The 13,083-nt window shown below is 35.7% G+C and overlaps 1 protein-coding gene across 1 annotated transcript in view; it reads right to left on the bottom strand.

Annotated features, from left to right (window-relative positions):
• Window positions 1-13,083, bottom strand: part of SMC5 (structural maintenance of chromosomes 5) — a 97,033-nt gene that overhangs the window by 56,908 nt on the left and 27,042 nt on the right. Inside the window, exons 6-8 of the mRNA XM_086684979.1 lie at window positions 12,100-12,240; window positions 10,544-10,705; window positions 9,475-9,546 (exon numbers count right to left, since the gene is read on the bottom strand). Of these exons, the coding sequence (XP_086541105.1) occupies window positions 9,475-9,546; window positions 10,544-10,705; window positions 12,100-12,240 (375 nt within the window). The remainder of the gene's footprint in view (window positions 1-9,474; window positions 9,547-10,543; window positions 10,706-12,099; window positions 12,241-13,083) is intronic.

Raw genomic sequence — 13,083 nt, 5'->3', positions numbered from 1 at the left:
ATAGGGTACCACAGGACCACCTTCTACACAAGGCCATGACTTTCAAGACTAGGAGATGTAGCTGACCTACTTAATACATAGAAACAAAAGACAAAATGAGATAGTGATATGTCCCAAATGAAAGAACAAGACAAAATTCACAAAGGTAAATGCAGAGGAGATAAACAACATGCCTAATAAAGAATTTAGGGGCACCTGGGTGACTCAGCTGGTTAAATGTCAGACTCTAGGTTTTTTTGGCTCAGGTCTCATGGTTCATGAGATCGAGCCCGGCACTGGGCTCTGCACCGACAGCATGGAGTCTACTTAGGATTCTCTCTCTCCCTCTCTCCCTGCCCCTCCCCTGCTCATGTCTTTCTCTCTCTCAAAATAAATAACTTAAAAAAAAAAAAAACCCTCAAAACAAAGGTAACAAAAATTGGGACTTCAGAAAACAGATGATCTCAATGAGAACTTCAACAAAGAAAATATGACAGAGTAGAAGAATTTAATAACTGAAAAAATATACTAAAGGAATCAACAGATTAGAGGATGTATCAATGATCTGGTGGGGTAATGGAAAGCAATCAAGCTGAATATCAAAAAGAAAAAATAATACATAAATGAGGCTAGGTTAAGGGAATTCAGCAACATCATTAAGCATAATAACATTCACATTATAGGGATCTCAGAAAGAGAAGAGAGAGTGGGGCGGCTGGGTGGCTCAGTCAGTTGGGTGTCTGACTTTGGCTCAGGTCATCATCTTGTGTTCTGTGGGTTTGAGACCCACGTGGGCTCTGTGCTGACAGCTCGGAGCCTGAAGCCTGCTTCAGATTCTGTGTCTCCCTCTCTCTCTGCCCCTCCCTCACTTATGCTCAGTCTCTGTCTCTCTCTCAAAAATAAGTAAACATTAAAAAGAGAGAGAGAGAGAGAGAGAGAAGAGAAGAGAGAAAAAAAGGGGGCAGAAAACTTATTTTAAAAAATACTAGCTAAAAAATTTCCTAATCTGGGGAAGGAAAAACATTCAAGTCTAGGAACCACTGACAGCCCCTAACAAGATAAATCCCAGGAGGACCACACCAAGATACATAATAATTAAAATGCCAAAAAGTAATGATAAAGAGAAAATTTTTAGAGGAGCAAGAGAAAAGTTAAACACAAGAGAAACCTCCTAAGGCTATCAGGTGATTTTTCAGCAGAAACTCTGCCTGCCAAAAGGGAGGGTCAGTGATATATTCAAAGTGCCGATAAGAAAAAACTCACAACCAAGAATACTCTACCCAGCAAAGTTATCATTTAGAATAGGAGGAGAGATGAAAGAGTTTTTCACACAAACAAAAGTTAATAGAGTTCTCACTAAACTTAACAGGAGCTCTTTAAGTTGTAAGAAAAGGCCACAACTAGAAGAAAATGATGAAACGAAAAAGTCTCATAGGTAAAAGCAAACATCTACTAAAAGGTAGATTAATCACTTATAAAGTCAGTATGGAAGTTAAAATACAAAGGTAGTAAAATCAATTACACCTACAAAAATTAGTCAAGGGATACCCAAATAAAAAGATGTAAAGTACAGTATCATATACATAAAATGTGAAAGGGGGAGCAAAAATGTGATTTTAGAATGTGTCTGAATTTAAGGAACCACTAACTTAAAATAGACTGCTACACACATATGATGCTATACATAAACTCAGTGGTATCCACAAATCAAAAACCTAAAATAGATACACAAAAAAACACAGAAAGGAATACAAGCATAACACTAAAGAAAAATTTCAACCATAATATAAGAGCAAGAGAAGAAATGAACAGAACTACAAAAAGAACCAGAAAACAATATAAACAAAACAACAATAAGTACATACCTGTCAATAATTACTTCAAATGTAAATGGATTAAGCACTCCGGTCAAAAGACATAGGATGACTACATGGATTAAAAAAAAAAAATACCCATGTATATGCTGCCTTTAAGAGACTCACCTCAGACATCAAGACACCTACAGACCAAAGTGAAGGGATGGAAAAAGATATTCCATGCAAATAAAGCAGAACAACAAAAAGCAAGGGTCGCAGTGTGTATATCAGACAAAACAGACATTAAAACAAATACTAAAGCAAGAGACAAAGAACTACAGCACTACACACTGATAAAGAGATCAGTCCAGCAAGAAGATATAACAACTGTAAATAACTATGTAACCAACAAAGGAGCAACTAAATACATAAAGTAAATATTAACAAACAAAGTGAGAAATCAATAGTAGAGGACTTTAACACTTTGATCATCCAGACAAAAAAAAAAAAAAAAAAAAATCAACAAAGAAACAGTAGCTTTGATCAACACTTAGATTAGCTGGATCTAACAGATATATACAATACATTCCATCCAAAACCAGAATACACATTCTTTTCAAGTGCACACAGAACATTCTCCAGAATAGATCACATTGGGCCACAAAGTCTCAATAATTAAGAAGACTGAAATCATATCATATCAAGCACCTTTTCTGATTACAATGGTATAAAGTTAGAAATCAATTACAAGAAAAATCTGGAAAGAACATAAGCACATGGAAGCTAAACAAAATGTTACTTAACAATGAACGGGTCAACCAAGAAATTAATGAGGAAATAAAAAAATACACAGAGGCAAAAGAAAATGAAAACACAATGGGCCAAAATCTTTGGGACGCAGTAAAAGCAGTTCTAAGAGGGAATTTCATAGTGATACAGGGCCTATCTCCACAAGGAAATCTCAAACAACCTAACCTTACACTGCAAGAAGCTAGAAAAAGAACAAAGCAAACCCAAAGCTAGTAAAAGGAAGAAAATAATAAAGATGAAAGTAGAAACAAATGAAATATAGAAAGATAAAAAAAGATAAAAGAAACCAAGACCTGGTTCTTTGAAAAGATTAAACAAAATCGATAAACCTTTAGCTGGACGCATCAAGAAAAAAAAAAGGGAGGACTCAAATAAAATCTCAAGTGAAGGAAAAGAAATAATGGACACCACAGAAATATAAATAAGAAAATATTATGAAAAATTATAGGCCAACAAATAGGACAACCTAGGAGGAATGGATAAATCCCTAGAAACCTATAACTTCCCCAAATCAGGAAGAAACAGAAAATTCAAACAGACCAAATACTAGTAATGAAATTGAATCACTACTCAAAAATCTCTCAACAAACAAGGCCAGGACCAGATGGCTTCACAGGTGAAATCTACTACACATTTAAAGAGTTAATACCTATTCTCAAACTATTCCAAAAATTGGAACAGGAAATAAAACTTCCAAATTCATTCTATGAGGCCAGCATTTCGCTAATACCAAAACCAAAGATACTACCAACCAACCAACCAACCAACCAACCAACCAACCAAAAAACTACAGGCCAGTATCTGATGAATACAGATGCAAAATCCTCAACAAAGTATAGTATTAGCAATCCAAATTCGACAGCACATTAAAAGGATCATTCACCATGACCAAGTAGAAGTTATTCCATGGATGCAAGGTGGTTCAATATTCGCAAATCAATCAATGTGATACTCTGGTATAAAAATCCTATCACCATCTCAATATATGCAGAAAAACACATGTGACAAAATACAACATCCATTCATGTTTAGAGAGAAACATAACATAATAAAGACTATCTATGAAAAACCCATATCTAACATCACACTCGATGAAGAACTGAAAGCTTTTCCTTTAAGATCAAGAACAAGAAAAGAACATCCACTATCACCACTTTTATTCAACATAATACTGGAAGTTGTAGCTGCAACAACCAAACAAGAAAAATAAAAGACATCCAAACTGGTAAAAGAAGTAAAAATTGTCACTATCTGCAGATGGCGTGACACTAACATACAGAAAACTCTAACGCCTCCACCAAAAAACTGTTAGAACTGATAAGTGAATTCAGTAAAGACGCAGAATACAAAATTAATATAAAGAAATCTGTTGCATTTCCATACACTATTAATATAAGGGCAAAAAGAGAAATTAAGAAAATGATCCTATTTATAACTGCACCCCCAAAATAAAAAATACCGAGGAATAAATTTAACGAAGGAGGTGAAAGACATACACTCTGAAAACTACAACACACTGATAAAAGAAACCAAAGGTGACACAAATGAAAGACAGACCATGCTCATGGAATGGAAGAATTAGTATCATTAAATTGTTCTGTTGTCCAAAACAATCTACAGATTCAATGCAATCCCTATGAAAATACCAAGAGCATTTTTTCACAGAATTAGAATAATCCTAAACTTTGGATGGAAACAGAAAAGATCTTGAATAGCCAAAGAAAATTTGAAAGAAAGCAAAGCTGGAAGTATCTCAATCCCAAATTTTAGGATATACTACAAAGCTATAGTGATCAAAACAGTATGGTACCAGTCCAAAAAAACAGGCACACTGATCAGTGGAACAGAACACAGAGCCTGGAAATAAACCCACACCCATATAGTCAATCTACAACAAAGGAGGAAAGAATATACAATAAAGACAAGACAGTCTTTTCAATAAATGCTGTTGATAAAACTCAATAGCTACGTGTAAAAGAATGAAACTGGGCTGCTTCCTTACACCATACACAAAAATTAACTAAAATGGATTAAATTCCCTAAATGTAAGACCTGAAACCATAAAACTCCTAGAAGACAGCATAGGCAGTAATTTTTTTGACATTGTCCTCAGCAAGGTATTTATGGCTATGTCTCCTCAGGCAAGGGAAAACAAAAGCAAAAATAAATATTGGGCCTACTGGTATACCAAAATGAAAAGCTTTTGCACAGTGAAGGAAACTATCAACAAAACAAAAAGGCAATCTAGTGAACAAAAAGATGTTTGCATGCAATACAAGGTTAATATCCAATCTGGTAAGAAGTTAATATACAATATATAAAGATCTTATGCAACTCAATACCAAAAAAAACTACAAAAAACAACCAACCTGATTAACACATGGGCAGAGAACCTGAACAGACATTCTCCCAAAGCAGACATACAGATGGCCAAAAGATAAATAAAAAGGTGCCCAACATCTCTCATCACTGGGGAAATGCAAATCAAAACCACAATGAGTGAACACTTAGCACCAGTCAGAAAGGTTAGTATCAAAAAGGCAATTAACAAGCGTTGGCAAGGATGTAACCATTGTGTTCTGCTGGAAGGAATATAAAATGGTGCAGACCATTTGTCACTGTGGACAACAGTATACAGGTTCCCTGAAAACTTAAAAATAAAAAACAGAAATGCTGCAAGATCCAGTAATTCCACTACCCAAAGAAAACGAAAACACCAGTTTGAAAATATATATGCACCCCTACGTTTACCGTAGCATTATTTACAACAGGCAAAATATGGAAGCAACCTAAGTGTCCATCCGTAAATGAATGGATAAAGAACACACACACACACAACCAGAATATTACTTAGCCATAAAAAAGAATGAGATCTTTCCATTTGCAACAACATAAATGGACTTAGAGGAATTATGCTAAGTGAAATAAGTCAAAGACAAATGCCATATGATTTCACTTATATATGGAATCTAAAAAACACACAAATGAACAAAGACTCTTAAGTACAAAAAACAAACTGGTGGTTGCCAGAAGGGAGTGAGTGGGGTGATGGGTGAAGTAAAGGGGATTAAGGAGATAAAAACCTCCAGTTATAAAATAAACCAGAGATGAAAAGAACATAAGGAAACAGTCAATAATATTGGAATAACACCATATGATGATAGGTGATGACTACACTTATGATAAGCAAGGAGTAATATACAGAACTGTTGAATCAGTATGTGGTACACCTGAAACCAGCATAACACTGTACGTTAATATTTATTTCAATTAGACAAAGGAAAAGCCGTGATCCACCAGAAAAACATTTTAATTTTTTTTTCAACATTTATTTTTGAGGGACAGAGAAAGAGAGACAGAGAGAGAGAGACAGAGTGTGAGCAGGGGAGGGGCAGAGAGAAAGGGAGACACAGAATCCAAAGCAGGCTCCAGGCTCCCAGCTGTTAGCACAGAGCCCAATGTGGGGCTCAAACCCACGAACAGTAATATCATGACCTGAGCCGAAGTTGGATGCTTAACCGACTAAGCCACCCAGGTGCCCTAGGAAACACATTTTAGATTTGAAGACACAAACAGGTTTAAAGTAAAAGGATGAAACTTTCTATAGTCAAACAGAACTCTTCATTTCCCCCCTCTTCACAATCCTCATTTCAGTACAAGGAACAATTATCCATCCAATTGTGAAGTGAAAATGTTAGATATGATCCTTGATTCCTCCACAATTCAATCCTTTTATCTACTCCCTCAGCAAATTTTGTGGTTCAGTTTTCTAATTAGCTTGTCAACTGCTACCACGTGAGGGGAAGCCACCGTTCTCATGTGCCTAGCCTACCTCGGCAGCCTCATAACTGAACCCTCTACTTTTTTGTCCCACATGGTCCATTCTCCATAAGGCAATCCTGGGTGTTATTAAAAAAATATATGAAATACTGTTTCTCTCTGGCTTAAAAACCTCCAACACCCTCTGAGTTTCTCACAGCATTTAGAATCAAATTTAATTTCCCTTCTTTTTTCTTCAAGGGCCTATCTCTCATATCTGCTGTTTCTCAGGAACAATACTGGACCTCGTGGGACACACAGGAAAGATTGTCAAAGTGTTAAGAAAAAACAATTTAGAATTTAGAATTTGATTCATCAATATTAATATTCTAGAATGAGTGCAAAAGATGTATTTTCCAACATATAAGGCCTCAGAAAGTTCATCACCCAAAGCGTATTTCTAAAACACCCACAGAAAATATCCAGCAAGAAAAAAAAACAACAAAAAAACCACCTCCTAAGAGGCAGAAGGATGATATAAGAAGTACTAAGATCGAAAAAGCCGGGGCACCTGGGTGGCACAGTCGGTTAAGTGTCCGACTTCAGCCAGGTCACGATCTCCCGGTCCGTGAGTTCGAGCCCCGCGTCAGGCTCTGGGCTGATGGCTCAGACCCTGGAGCCTGCTTCCGATTCTGTGTCTCCCTCTCTCTCTGCCCCTCCCCCGTTCATGCTCTGTCTCTCTCTGTCCCAAAAATAAATAAACGTTGAAAAAAAAAAAAATTAAAAAAAAAAAAAAAAGATCGAAAAAGCCAATAAAACATTGTTAAGTCTAAATAACCACAGATGGTAAAAAATAACATTTTAAATAACTGACAAGTAAAATTTCTGAGTACAGACATGGAGCGGAGGAAGAGAAAGTATCTTAATTAAATGGAAGAATACAAATGCTGATAACTATGAAAAACATGTTATTTAAACTTTAAGAGTAATCAGTAGAATAGGATTAGAATATATAATTTTAGGGGAAAAATGGCGTAAGAAAACCTTTATCAACAGCAACAGAAAGTAGGAAGGGAAGCAGGAGAAATCAAACAAAAAGTATAGTAAATAGAAAACAACAGTAAATGGAACTGGTTCAACTCCCTTACTGTATGAAAAAGTGTCAACACACGAAATTAACAAAAACTACAAAACAAAACCCAGTATATACTACTCATACCAGATCAAATAAATCAAAACATGATGCAGAAGTAACAAAACACCATAGTTTTAAAATCTAGGAAGCAAAAACTAATATAATTTTGAGGCAAAATAGACATATCTACACTCACAGAAAGTATTTCACTTTAAAAATGGATAAATCAGGTAGGTAAGAAAGTATGTAGAACATCTGCATAATATAAGCATGGTAAACCTGTTCTAACACATATGTAAGTATATTCATACATACATACAAATATATATACACACACACATATAAAACTCCACACCTAAAGACTGAATACACATTCTTTTTGAATATATATAAAGAACATGTATAAAACCAAATATAAAAGTCCAAAGAGATCTCAAAATATCTATAATAAAGTCGACATTTATTAACCATCAAGGAACAGAATTAGAACTCTACATTAAGGTTTTGAAATTACATATTCATAGACATTAAAACAGTATGAACTCCTATATAATCTTAAATGAATAAAAATATTAAACTGAAAATATAAAATCTTAAAGGGAAAAAAAAGAAATGCACTTATCAACACATAGGAGATACAACCAAGTGATAACGAGAAAAGTATTTATACCCTAAAATGTTATTTATTAAAAGTTAAAAATGAAATAACTTATAAAAATGACAAGCCCTAACAAATACATTAGGGGAAAAAAAAGACAATATTGGTTCAAGGAGCATTAAACTATTTAAGAAGTCAGCATAACACTGAAAAACCAGTTAAGGATGAAACAAAAGAAAATTTTAGGCCAATCTCACATGGTGCGAAAAATCCTAAATACAAGATTTTCTAGTTGAATCCAGCAATATATTAAAATACCAAGTAAGATGTGTGACAGAAACATAAGGATGGTTTAATTACACAACTTATCAACCTGTATTCCTGTTCAGGGTTTTAAAGATGAAATCTTTATGCCTTTTCCCTTCTAAACTCTAAAAAAAGGGTTCACTCCCACAAGGATAGAGGGAACAAGGGAGGAGACACCAGCAATTGGGAGATTTCAATAACATTCATAAAAGGAGAGACAGCACAGGGACAACTAATTTAGCAGCCTAGTTAGTCTAAGAGCTACAGGGTAAAAGGCATGAAAGGACATGGAAAAGACTCTTCCAAAACAAAAACCAAAATACAAATCCCAGAGACTCTCAACAACTAGGAGATGGCAAGTACAAAAGGACTGCCCTGCCCTACCTCCTGCACCCCATCTGTACAGACAACCTGAGCACCTGACACGGACAGCCTAGCTTCTGCCATGGAAATGTGAGGTTTATTCTCTGGAGAAATTAGAGAGGTGCCTGCCTGGGCTTTGAAGATGAAGGCACAGAAAAAAGGGTGAGGCTGAAAACTGGAAGATTAACATAATGCTTCAACTGCCAGGAATGCTTCAGGTTATACACCTTTCCCTAAGAGAGGTAATTCAAATTTTAGTTTCTGAATGGTTCTAAAGAACAAAACCCCACATATAGCTGGGGATGTCTTAGCTAAAAAGCCCGTCTTCTTGCATAGTCATCCTAAAATAATTTTGCCATCAAGCCCCACACCTGTGCACAAAGAATCTGCATTAGCTTTGTAATGTCCTATCTTAACATAAACAGAATCTCTTAAAATTTAATTTCTGCTACTGAGATAACTAAATCCAATTTTACCATTAAAAAACTATAGCCACCCAGTTACAAAGATCATAATGCTTATTGATAAGTAGTTTTGAGAATTTTTCCTAATTACCCTCTGTGCAACTTCTCTACTTCCAGATCTTAATATCCCTCACAGATTAAGAGGCAGAGAATGAAGAAAACTTTAAACAACTCCCGAACAAAAAGTCGTCCCATAATCCAGACCCGAACACAAAAAAGTTAGGGTAAATTAGCATCATAAAAATGTCAATACAAAAATCTTACCTGTTTATCTTTCCTTTCTATAATATCTTGCTTTTGTTTGCATTTTTGAGATGTCTCTTTAATATCTGTTGCCTGTAAGATTGAACCAGAAGGAGGGGAATTTAGTTAAAATCTCAAGCAAGCAAATTATGTGGCCCCAGCCATCAAAATGTTAAATTAACCCACCACGCTTTTTCATGATTTCTTTCAAACCAAATTCATAATCATCACCAAAAATACTAAGTTACCTGCAAATCTATAAAAGGTTATTCCTATTGATATTAACAACAGCTGTAGCAATATGCATACATATGTTTTCTTTATTTCTTCACATTTATTATCTCATGTTATTTCATCTGATCCTAAAAATAATCCTATTAGGATAGCAGGAACCCATAGTTTAAACCATTCTTAACATCTGATTCCAAAATCTCCCTAAAGTTAACAGCCATGACCATAAAAATTTTTAATTTAGGTTTAAAATGTTTAGTTTATTTGTTTTGAGAGAGAGAGAGAGAGAGAGCGCGCGAAAGAGAGAGAATGCGTGTGTGTGCGTGGGAGGGGCAGAAAGAAAGGAAGAGAGAATCCCAAGCAGGTTCTGCACCGGCTTAGAAACCCCAAGATCATGACCTCAGGCAAACCAAGAGTCAGTTGCTTAACCAACTGAGCCACTCAAGCACCCCTTAGGTTTAAATGTTTTAAATACATTTTTTAAAAAATAGTATATTCCATATGCCACAGAATATGGCATAGAATACATAGAATACTATGTATTCTAAGACACACAAGGTTTTCTACAATGCACTCACAAAAGGAGTTCAATGTTTCTAGGAACACTACTCTGAATCCTCTTATAATTAAAACAATCACATTTCAGTTTTCCCTTTTGTATCTTGGAATTTCTATAAAGTAGCAACTGTCCAAATGTGACGATTAGACCCTAAGAACCCCGTGGTGGCCGAATTCAGTCAGAGAATGTAAACGATGAAAGCTACAAGTCCATCTACAAAATACCTTAAAAGATGGCAAAAGAGCTCTTGTATTTGCTAAAATAAAACACAGAAAATTCAAAAATGAGCCAGAGAAGTACCTTCTCTTTGATTCGAGCCTCCAAACTCTGACGCTGCCTCTCAATTTCTTCAATTCGACGTGTCATAGGGATCTGCCCTTCTTTAAGTTTTCTGACCTCTTCCTTCACTCGGTCTCGAGCTAGCTTTACTTCTTCATACTCCTGACGGACATTTTCATATTCCTTGCAATTAATTCAAAAAACAGAAGTTAATGCACTACTAGCTTAAGCTAAGTCATATACGAAAATCAAGGTGCAGGAAAAACCAAATCTATGAAAAAACCCTTTTGATATCCTTTCGGCAGGTCCACGAGTCTAAAGTTTGCCATAAAAAACAACGTCAGATATAGTGAATTCCAACAATGACGTATAAAGAAGCTTGACACTCTCTTAGTACTTGTCTCTATTACGAGGTCAGACTCCGACTTCCATCCCTCCCGGGTTCTGAAACTTACACACTAATTGCTACTAAAATAAGGGTTTCCTCTAGTCTCTCAATAGAGGAAGGATATCAGAACTTACAAATAAACACAAGAAATTCAATTATGGTAAAAGTAAAAATGAAAAACAGTAAAATGTAAAAAGTAAAAATGAAAAAAAAAACGAGGAAAATGGGTCAAAAGGAGAACAAAAAGCAGCATGCAGGTAAAAATGAGGCTTGTCATGTCACAGGAATTAATAAATATTTGCTAAAAAATAACAAAAGTAAGTGGAGTACTAAGAGAGCATACAGTAAGAATGAACGGGAGGAAGAAAAGATTATAAACATGTGAGTAAATTTTTAAAAAACGAAAAAAGATTGAAATCAATCTTAGAAAGAAAAGGATTAACCAAAAGACTTTAAAGGAGAAACATAAAGTAGGTTTAAGACTAATAATGGACACAGGAAAATGTAATCAAAACAAGCTAAAGAAAGGAAAAAGTTTAAGAATAATGGGATCGTGGGACAGGAGAGGGTGATGAGGTGGGGGGAGAAAGGCCACAAATACAGCCACTCATTTTTCCATTCTATTAACAACTATTTCCATCCTAAGCCTGGAACAAACATTATGAAACTTCCTCAATCTGTTCCGCCCATCAAAAAGAAATGCACTGAGGGAACGGACTCTTGAGTCCAAACTATGGTCTGGGACACTATTCATCATAGGGTGATTAGGAAGAAAACAGCAGCATCAATAAGCTTATGAAGCAGGAGTAGAGAATTACAGCACATAGCGTGCAGCTCCTTCCAGACCAAAAATCCGTTATCAGCAGTACACGCCAAGTGAATGCTCAGAGACCTAAGGACACTCCAAGAGTTTATTTTTATATGTGTAAACATTTTTAGATCATTACATTTTATAAAACAAAACTACCTGTTGAGGACTCATATCCAGAAAAATAAAGAGCACAATCAACTGTTACCCGCTATACAAGTATACAGCTACATCATACCACAGAGACAAACTTTATGATGATTTTTATGGCAAAAATGAACAAAAACACCTAATCTGAATACAGAGCAATTAGTGCCTTCTTCATAGCTTTTCTGCCAGTAAAAAGAGTCACTATTTTTGCCTCTGATAATTAAGACTTACCACCCATGGTCTTTTCGCTTCAAGCATCTCGATCAAATCTAAATGTCGCTTACGTTCATAGAATCTCTCCACATCTTGTTTATATCTTTCATTCCTCTGAATCATTTTCTCTAGATATTCAGTTTTCTCTTTGCACGAGGTCTAAAACAAATATGTAACAAGTCGCTTAACTGAGAAGACAACAGGTCAAATCTTTTAATAATGAAAGACAATGCTAGCAAAATTTCACAATAAAGAATTTCACAGGAGTTCTTAAGAACTGTGTAAAACTAACATGCATGCCTGAGTTCTGGTCTAGGCTCTACAATTTATTAGTTGGGCAACTGTGAGGAAGCCCTGCCACACCTGAGCCTAGAGTCTTCCTGCCTAAAGAGAAGACAGGTATCTGCCCCACTCGCCTCAAGGGCACAAGTGATGTACTTACTATAAGTGCAAGTTCAACAAAAGCTGGAACGTGAAAAGTAGTATTATTAAGGTTTGTATGTTATGAGTTATTAAGATTTGTATGTTATGAGTTATTAAGATTTGTAACTCATGAGTTAAGGACTAAGAAATGAGACGAAGGAAGGTAAGATCTGGCTTTCATACTGCGAGTTCACAAGCACAAAGATGTACTCAGAACCTAGTACAATACATGCTTGCGTTCTTTCAGAGGATGGCAGCGGTCTCGGTGAGTGTTTCAGATGGAGTACAGTAGTCCCTCCCCTATCTGTGGGGAATACAGCCCCAAACCACTAGATGATGCCCGAAACCACAATAGTACCAAACCCTACATACCTGATTTTCCCTATACATGCATACCTATGATAAAGCTTAATTTATAAATGAGACACAGAGACTGACAATAACATGACAGAATAACTGTAACAATATGCTGTAATAAAAGTCATGTGGATGTGGTCTCTCTCAAAATACTGTACTGTTGTCACCCTTCTGCTTGTGGTGACTGACATGAGTGATAAAATGGCACGTGAAGTGAGGTGA

This window comes from Puma concolor, chromosome D4 (assembly GCF_028749965.1).
Source record: "Puma concolor isolate L17-30 chromosome D4, mPumCon1.1.hap2, whole genome shotgun sequence".
In the NCBI taxonomy this organism is placed as follows: Eukaryota; Metazoa; Chordata; class Mammalia; order Carnivora; family Felidae; genus Puma; species Puma concolor.
Note: the sequence above shows the minus strand (reverse complement) of the source record. Positions and strands in the feature narration are given on the sequence as shown.